Source organism: Podarcis bocagei, assembly GCF_964188305.1.
Source record: "Podarcis bocagei genome assembly, chromosome: 13".
NCBI lineage: Eukaryota > Metazoa > Chordata > Lepidosauria > Squamata > Lacertidae > Podarcis > Podarcis bocagei.
Window position 1 is genome coordinate 8,518,217 of NC_138138.1, and position 9,977 is coordinate 8,528,193.

General features: G+C 43.4%; 1 protein-coding gene across 3 annotated transcripts in view; it reads left to right on the plus strand.

Annotated features, from left to right (window-relative positions):
• Positions 1 to 9,473, plus strand: part of VSTM2A (V-set and transmembrane domain containing 2A) — a 38,959-nt gene extending 29,486 nt beyond the window's left edge. Inside the window, exon 5 of one of the 3 annotated variants that reach the window (XM_081166901.1) lies at positions 8,261 to 9,473. In XM_081166901.1, the coding sequence (XP_081023027.1) occupies positions 8,261 to 8,337 (77 nt within the window). In that variant the 3' untranslated portion in view covers positions 8,338 to 9,473. The other 2 variants (XM_081166902.1, XM_081166900.1) reach the window with 2 other exon arrangements.
• Positions 9,474 to 9,977: the final 504 nt, after the last annotated feature.

The following is a 9,977-nucleotide window of genomic DNA, read 5'->3' on the forward strand; positions in this document are numbered from 1 at the left end:
AACAGCGGTGGAAAAATAATAATGTAAAGTACTATTGACAGTTGATACAGCTCTCTGAGGTCTCAAGCTGGGAAGGGCTTTGTTCTGTATCAGAAAAGGTAGCAATCAGGAATGTGGGAGGAGAGGAGTGGGTGTAATTAAGTTATGTTTTGAAACCTCACTCACATTTCTGCAAGTAATGCAAAGGTCTCATAACCATCAGTGCTCTGTGTTGGTATCGTATTCTCCCCCCACACACACACACTTTAATTATAATGCAGCGAATATTATTTTCTCAGGCAGGGAATGAAAAAGATTTAAAATCCCTCCACAATAACGCTGGCCAGATGCAGAGAAGTTTCCAGCACAGACACAGTGTGCGCTGCCACTCCAATATGACTGACTCCTACGTGTGTTAATAGTGACTCTCTTCAGGCACTGAAGACATTTTTAAGGGCTGAAATATTTCTTTATTTGCTGCAACGCTCCTCAGCTTCATTTGCTGAGACTGTTGTTGAATCCTGCTTGCTGTAGGAATGCATGTGGGTTGGCTTGTTTGTTTTTTCATGGCCATTCGTGTCAGACATGACATTGAGATGCCATTGAAAAAGATCCAGGGGCAGTATGGGAAAACGAGGGCAAGACGAAGAATGCCGGTAAAAAAGAAATGGGGCACTGAGAGGAATCACAATGAAACACCGAGAATCTGTTTCTCATTAATTCTGCAGGGCAATGGCAGAAAATCAGAATCATTTTCAAACTCATGCAAAAGACCATCAAACGTTCCCTGGTTTCATTCTCAAATTGTAGCCCTGTGTATACATTATCCATGCATACAACATCCATGGGTATATAAGGGACTGATGCTGGGCTGCTGGTGCTTGATCTGAACCCTGACATTGCACACAGTGCTCTAGCCGAACCCCCTTGTGTCCACAGGTTAAGCCCAGACATCTGCAAAGGGGTGCTGACTTGCATTCAGCTACCTGGAAGCATGTTAGTCCACCACATGATTGGACACTGGGGGAGACACATGGATGTTGAGGACTACCCAGTTCCATGTCATGGCACAGATGCCAATACAAAATCATATGGGTTTCTGCAGCTGTCTAGATTAAAATGTACTGAGAGCAGATGAGGCCAAGGAAGATTGACAGCTACTCCCTTGAGGTTATGGCCACCTAACATAGGACAGTAGAGACAATATGGTTGGCTGGGCCGAGGAGGAATGGTAGAGACCACCTCCCCAGCCTGACCCTTCCAGAGAAGAGGAAGACAGTTCAGAATTACAACAGGGGTTTGAGGGAGGTCACAGCTCAGAGGAAGATGAGGGGGAAAGTTGGGAAATAATGGGAGAGGAGGAGGAGGAGGAGGAAGAAGAAGCACTATCAGAGGAGTGACAGCTGACGGACTCAGTGTCTTAAGAAAGCATTCCAGACCCTCCCTCTCCCAGAACCCGGCGGGCATTGAAAGTAGGAGAGCAAAGAGCTCAAAGACAGAAGGTACTTCTCAGCATTTGTAGTAGAGACATTGTGCTTGATGAATGAGGAAGTGGGAGAGACGGGGGAAGCTGATTCACTCGGGACAATGCCATTATCCAAGAGGCTGGGTTCTAAAGTCTCTCTCTATAAATACTGAATAAAAAGTGGACAGTAAGAACATTCCTTGTCTTTGTACATTCCTGGGCAACTAGCCGTGGGAGTCGCTGGAAGCAGCCTGACAGGCTGCAATTCTGCAGCAGGTAAACTATATGTGCATCCCTACATCCCCTCTTCAAATAATAATAATAATAATAATAATAATAATAATAATAATAATAATAATAATAATAATAATAATTTGTTATTTATGCCCCACCCATCTGGCTGGGTTTCCCCAGCCACTCTGTGTGGCTTCCAACAAAATACTGAAATACAATAGTCCTTCAGATATTAAAAGCTTCCCTAAACAGGGCTGCCTTCAGATGTCTTCTAAAAGTCTGGTAGTTGTTGTTCTCTTTGACATCTGGTGAGAGGCATTCCACAGGGCGGGTGCCACTACCGGGAAGGCCCTCTGCCTGGTTCCCTGCAGCTTGGCTTCTCGTAGCAAAGGCAACTTCAACTTCTCAGTTAACCCATGGAGTAGGTAGTCTGGGCAGAGACAGATGGCAAGAAGGGTTGCTGCTCATCCCCATCCCATAATAAATTATGGTTAGGGCAGTTCAGCACCCACTCTCCTTATTTTCTCTCTCAGGATATTCAAATGTTTCATATACACTACTTTTAAAATATTTATGTTTCAAGTTTCTTCTTCGTCCTCATGCCTCAAATCACATACCGGGGGGGAGAGGAGGTTGAGAAAGAATGCCTTGTTCATCTGTTTCATTTTTTAAAATCTCATTCTTCCCTGAAGGAGTTCAGGATGGCGTACATGGTCTTTTACACTTTATGCTTACCAACCACTGTATGAGGTGGGGCCGGCTGACAGAGAGGGAATGAATGGCTCATGGCGAGTTGAGGAGCTGTGTAAATGAGCAGAGATTTGAACCCAAGTCTTCCCATCAAAATTGACAACTGCCAAGCATTGCACTGCCAAAGAAAGTCTCCTATCTATAATGCAAAACTTGCACCCACACTGTGTCAAAAACATTTCCCACTCCCGGCAGTCACTTAAATCAAATGCCTTATCCAGAAAAGGAGACCAGCTTCTCATTTGTTACAGCTTATAAAAAGAAAATCTCATTTGTTTCTCCTTTTATGTACATTTGTGGACTAAGTGCCTAGTTGTCTCTCACTCCTATGAACTGATGGAAAAGAAGAGTATTTCCAATATGTTAAATGAACCATTTCAACAACTGCAGCTGCCTTAGGAATAATTAATCATTGAGCTACTTACTGAAAGAGGACCTAGTGCTGGAGATGTTCCAAATCGGTTTCACAAAGGCATGCATAGGATCTGACCGAACAAGTCCCATTTCAACCACATCCTGCTGACAACCACAGTGTCAACAAAGGGAAGAAAGCCAAGCCCAAGTTCCCTTTCTCATCCAACATACCTTATGAAGGGCATTTAGCTGAATGAGTTTAAATGCCAGACAGTATTTCTAGAAATACCCATGCCTAGTTTCAAAAGTAATGTTTGAAAAAGGCCCAAATAATCAATCTTTAAAATGCAATCTGTCTTTGGCACTGACTTAAGCCCTCTGTAATTTCACGACATAATCTAAACTCTGTACAATGGGAACCCAAAATCCAGTGCATAATGTCAGGGAACTGACATCAGAGCCAGAGGCAGAGGCTCGGCTCTCAAACGATGCTGGAGAAGGGCCCAGCAGGGGGAGAGGCGGCTCACCAGCTGGGGAAGGAAATCAGCGTAACACTAGGGATAAAGGGGGGCATATGGGGGAATCGGCGAGGGGGCTCCAGGACTCCTCACCAGAGATCAGCGAGGAGAGCATGGTTCCTCTGCTACCCATGCCCTCCCTGCACAGAAGACTTCTGTGCAGGGAGAGTAGGAGGAGACTTGGAGTCAAACAACTTTTATGCTGGAAAAGGTTTAAGAAATGCCCACTGACGGATTCTGCCAGTGACTGAACAACCACGAAGTGTAGGGCTGTCCCGACAGAAAAGGTTTAACAAGGCAAACTAGCCAGGAGTGGCACCAACTTGCGCACGAGTAACCCCTACATTTATTACACATAATGTATGCAAATTAATATACTGCAGGCAGCTATGTTTGTTTTGCATGAGTTTACGTGCTTGATTTTCAACTATGGTTTTGAGGGGCAAAGTACACATTACTTTTAATGAACGGAAGTTGCCGACATTCACACACCCCCAAATAATGTTTATTCAAAACTGACACATGGTACGATGTCGTCATGCTCCATGGTTTGACTTCATTGGCTCCTGTTTGTAGGGTGTGGGGCAGCATTGAGGGTGATGTAGGGTGACTGTGCACAGAGGACATTTGAAGGGCTTCCAGAGAACAGCCCTCAACTTGGAGGAGCCCTCCTCTATTGAAAGGGCTGCTCGGTCCAAGTTCAGTTTAAATATAGGAAACTGGAAGAAAGGGGAGCCAAGAAATTGCCTATCAACAGTTAGGACTTGGGCAACAGACTTAGCTAGCAGGCACATGGGGCTCCAGTTCACACAATGTCAGGGATTGGACTCAAGAGGGTGAGATGGAGGAGGAGGAGCTGACACTGCAGGAGAGGGGGAAGGCTGCATTGAATCACAGCAGGGCTTTGAGGAAGATAACAGCTCAGAGACAGGCAAACAGCAGAGTTATGCTGTGTTAGGAGAAGGCAGGACAGCTAGCTTACATGTCACTGGAGAGCATAACCAATCCCCCCTTCTCCCCAAAGGGTGAAAGAACAAAGAGCCCAGAGACAATTGTCTGCGGACAGACACCTTAGAAGCAGGTGTTGCTATGAGAGGGGGAAGGGGGAGGAGTTCAGTGTGAGCAACTCCATTATGGAGGAATGACTGGAATTCTTTATCTTTGACCGTGATGACTGAATAAATCATACGTAATAACTTTCTTGTTTCCTCCCTGCCTCGTGGTGCCATCGGGGGGAGGGAGAGAATTCCTCAAGCCTGACACACAACCTTTCTATCTTATTAAGCTAGCCAGTTCTAGTTTTCTAGAAAAAGAGGTGCTGGAACTCACCATGAACATATTTCTTGTTCTCTTATAATGGCAACGGTGCCCATCTGAGAGGGGCCGGAAGTGAGTTTGGCGAGTTCCGGTATTAAAAAGCCTTAGTTATGTTGTTGTTGTTTAGTCGTTTAGTCGTGTCCGACTCTTCGTGACCCCATGGACCAGAGCACGCCAGGCCCTCCTGTCTTCCACTGCCTCCTGCAGTTTGGTCAAATTCATGCTGGTTACTTCGAGAACACTATCCAACCATCTCGTCCTCTGTCGTCCCCGTCTCCTTGTGCCCTCCATCTTTCCCAACATCAAAGGTCTTTTCCAGGGAGTCTTCTCTTCTCATGAGGTGGCCAAAGTATTGGAGTCTCAGCTTCAGGATCTGTCCTTCCAGTGAGCACTCAGGGCTGATTTCCTTAGTGCTCACTGGAAGGACATAGCCATTATTTATTTATTTGCAGCTAGACATATAAATCACCATGTGCAAATTTGCATCCTCTTTAGTTTTGTTTTGGTGATGTATTTCTTTGTCAGCTGGAGCACGTGTGAGTGGGCATTCTATCAGGAGACATGGCATGGAGGTGTGGAGCAGTAACAGCTACTGACTGAAAACCATGTGTAGTTTGGTCCAAACTCTTTTCAAAAATTCAGGTTGTTGGTGATGAGTAATTTTAGAGCAGGAAGAGAAATCTTGATATGTGAAGGGGGAAAACTGATAGGTAAGAATACGTCTGAAGTCACAGGAAGATGGAAATATATAGCTGTCAGGGAACTGACATCGGAGCGAGAGGCGAAGGGGAGGCTCCCAGATGATGCTGGCGAAGGACCCAGCAGCAGGGGGAGAAACAGCTCAGTAGAGGGGGAAGCCAATGAGCGCAACACCGGGGATAAAGGGAGGCAGACGGGGGGAAGTGGAGAGAGGGCTCCAGGACTCTTCACTGGACATCAGTGAGGAGAGCCCAGGTCCTCCGTTACCCACGCCCTCCCTGCGCAGAAGACTCCCACGCAGTGAGAGGAGGAGGAGACTGGGTGTCAAACAACTTTTATGTTGGAAGAGGTTCAAGAAACGCCCACTGACAGATTCTGCCAGTGACTGAGGCAGCCACCATGAGATGGGGCTGTGCAGTCAGAAAGTTTTAACAAGGCAAATTAACCGAGAAAGGCACCAGTTTACGCACGAGTAACTCATACCCATTACAATAGCCATGCAAGGCAGGGCAGTATTACCTCCTGAATTCTGGACTCTTTTGCTGACGCTAGGAGATTAGACCTATATTTCCAAAATGCAGGGCAAATGTTTTCTTCTTTAAAAGTTCATCTTCTACCAGTAGATTTTTTATTTTTTTTAAAAAAAGAAATTTGTGGAGGCCTGTGTAGACATATAACTGCAGAAGATAAAAACTTGCTATGCTACATCTTGGACATTTCAAGGAGAAATATGAAAGGAATGAAGTTCCTCTTCTTTTAAATTTATTTACATATTCAGGTCTGCTTTAACTTGCACATGTCTTGTCGAACATGATTTAAAATGAAACTGAATAAAATGAAAACAAATAAACCTGCTACAACCGAAATAAACTGTGTATGTGGTGGCAAGTAACCTGGGTGCGTACTTGATTCTTGCCACGCACAGTCTTGACCTTAACGTGCCAGTTTTTAGTTCTGAAACTATAAATGTCCATGGGAAAAGGCTGTTTTGCTGTCATACAACAATACGCTTGAAGTGTTTTAAACCTCTCAAGGCCAATGGAATCCCAAGCCTCGGGACAAATATGTCTAAGAACATAGGCCATAGTCAGGAGACCATGAGAACTGTCATAGCTAATTACAAGAAAGTGTCCATTTTAGATGTTGCTCACACTTGAAAAAGTACACATGGAGAAGAGAGAATGGGACTGTACTTCTGGGGCATCAAGCTCCCTCGGTGTCTATATGTTCATTGTGATAACTGCGAAGCAGCTCTGAGGCATGGCAGCTGAACACAGAATCACAGTATCATATAATTGTATAGTTGGAAGGAATCTTCCAGGAATCTTTATTCCCAACCTGGGTCTTGAAACCACAACCCTGAGATTAAGAGTCTTGTGCTCTACCAACTGAGCTATCCTGCATAGGTGTGCCATGCATTTGGACCTGCCAATTAGAGGAGCGTCTCCATGCATTTAGCTCAGCTGGCAAATATTGTGTTCAACGTGTGGATATTGTGGGTGGAGAGGGCATCATAACCAAAGTTCATGATATCAGGGTGGAGTCAATGATATAGTCCCACTTCCCCTTTTCCATATGTAGTATACACACATTAATTAATTTCTGCAAAAGTCCACGTGTTCACAATCTTTTGGGTCACAGCCATATCATCAAAGAAACAAAAAAGAGAAGAAAAAAGAAATAGATTTAGCAGATTCTTCCTCACTTCACTTTGTATGAACCTTTTAATATTTGTTATTCTGTTATTTCATTGTGCTTTATAATGATAGTATCATACTAACATGCACATTTTTGTGATCAAAGAAATGTTCTGTACATTGCAGTCCCCAAGTCACACCTGTTAATGTTTCTTTGAGCTAGCCCATGCTAATTTTATAATATATAAAAGAGCAGGCTCTCAGATGTCACTGGCATTAATCCAGTCCAAAATTTAGTTAGGCACACTTAAACCCATTGGTTTTTACCGGATTTAAGTACACATCTGGTTTGGACTCTAACTGAACACAGTTTACTAGCTGTGTGACAGTGGTCTACCAGCCGAGGCAGCAAGATATGTAGAAATCAGCTATCTGTGCCATACCACCATTTTGTTTTTATGAACGTTTGTAGCAACCTAATGCCAAGTCTCTCTGCAGCCTTGGGCAGCTGGAAGTCTTCCCTGTTCCGGCCACCCAAGATCATTTTCGGGTCTCAAGAATTGAATCTGGACCTTCTGCATGGAAGGCTAATTTTCCACTAGCAAGCTCTGCCCCACTCCCAGTATTATAATTATTGTTTTTAATTAGAGGGGAAAGTGCCTAACCTGAAATAATAAGCATTTAGGAAAAAGTATATGCTACATGTATTTTTGAACATATCCTTTTTGTCCGATGCAATGCTTTTTTTTACAGACTCTTTAGCACAGGACTGCACAGCTTGTTTCTCACCTAGCCAGACACAACCCACCAGCTGTGGGTGTTGTTTCGCAGGGGGCTGGATAAGCCTTCTATGATAAGCACAGCCACAACACATCACTCCTGGACTGTGTTCGGCTTGATGGGTCACAATCTGCACAGCGCTGCCTGCTTAATTTCTGCGGGAAGTGTTTTCTAGCCAAGAGGGGAGTGTTTTGTCAGTGACTTTATATATGTTTTGCATTAAAGAAAGAAAAATAAATGCTTTGAGGCGGAAGGTATATCAGTTTGTTCCTTTTGCCATGCGGCAATCAGATTGCATTGTTGAGACTGAGAGAGGCATACAAGAAAACTAAGCAAAGAACTTCCATGGGACTGAAATACTTTGTATGTGTTGTTATTTGCAGTGCATGCCAAGACAGTCATGGGCACAAGAGCCAAGCTGGCCAGCTAATTAAGTATAAAAAAAAATATGTATGTGTTTAAACAGCCTTATAAAGGAGCATTGGAAATCTGCAAGATGAGCGAATATCTTATAACTTCTTCCGCAGGTGCGAGGATAGCTACAAGCCATGGACTTTCTGTCCTGCTTCTTGTTTGTGGCTTTGTGAAGGGTGCTTTGCTTTAATCTAAAAAGTGCTGACTTTTTCCAATATCACTTTCTCTTCTTAAAGCAAAGAGCAAATCGCCTGTAAAACCTACGGAGCGGACAGCAAAGTTGACCCTAACTTCCAACCACCTCTCTGCACCCAATGTACTCTAATTCTCTACACAAAAGGAGCACCTTCTTCAGGACACACACACAAAAAACAAAATGTTAAAAAGAATTTTTTTGCAAAAGGAGAGAAGAGGCTAGCATATAGTTTCTTCAAGTCTTACTTTCTTTGGAATGTACCGCTGGTCTTTTCTTTGAGGGGATCTGGAGTGCTGTAACAGAACATTGTTCAACTTGACGACAACATTTTCTTCCACTTTCCCCCCTCCTTTTTGATTCAGTGAAGAGAAGCATTGAATTCCCTTGAGTCTTCAGGGGTTGCCTAGAAATTTTTAGCATCATCCAACTGAACATTTGTTCTTATACAGAAAGGAAGCAGAATCCAAACTTCCCCTTTCCCAAATCTCAGCCCAAAACTTGCCCGGCCTGCAAGATCTAAAACACAACTTTGTGTTGAAAGTGCTTTTTGTTCTAGGCAGCAAATCTGACAAGAATTCAAAGCTGCTCACTGTACAAGAGGACTATATGTTTCTGGACGAGGCGGAAGAAAGTGTTGGAACTTCTCCTGCGCATCCTATCTTCTTTCATTTGATTTTCCCTCTCCCATTACTGTTTCTTGCTTTCTTTCCTGTTTGATGGTGGCAGCTGCTGGCCCTCGCCAACCCCTGGGGAGCACTTGAAGGTTTCTATAAATACATCTTTTATTTGTGTGTGTTCTCTATTTTGATGTGTTTTCTCTAATTTTGCAACTCCTGTATATGCAAACCTAACTTAAATTCTGTAAATTGCTTACAGTATGTGTGATATAACTTCAGAATAGACATTCTGTGGTCCATCCTGCAAGCCAGTTTGAGTATTATCTCAGTGTGGTGCCACCAAATGACATCTCTGTTTCCTTTTCAACAACGCGTTCATTTTAATTTGTAATTCGGTGCAATGTGAGATTTTGTAATCCATGCAATCACTTTTCACTGGTCTGAGCCCTTGCAGATGGCAATGCGCCCCTCTGTTTACTCTGTAAAAAATGCACATTAAAATTTGTTATGGTCTCCAAGCATTGAATTATTTGCATTGGACATATGTCATGTCGGAATTGTATTGAATCGTCTTTTAATTTATGTATGTTACTGGAGATGAAGTGATCTTGATTATATGGCCAGAAAAATGTAGAACTGCAAATATTTCGATTATTTACTATATTTCCATACCACCCTTTATCCAAGGATTACAGGGTGGTTTACAATATAAAACCACACAAATGCATAACATAGTCACAAACAAAAAACAGTAACTCTTCCACACACAAGGCCATAGCTTTTTTTACTGAGTCAAAGGCGTTTGCCTGGCACCTAAAGGTGTCTCATGAAGGTGCCAAATGAGCCTCCTCAGGAAGAGCATTCCACAGAAAAGACCCGCTCTCATGTTGCCACTCTCAGGACCTTTCATGGAGGAGACACACAAAGAAAGGCCTCAGATGGTGAACGCAAGATCCAGTCAGTTCATATGGGGAGAGGCAGTCCTTGAGGTAATAATAATAATAATAATAATAATAA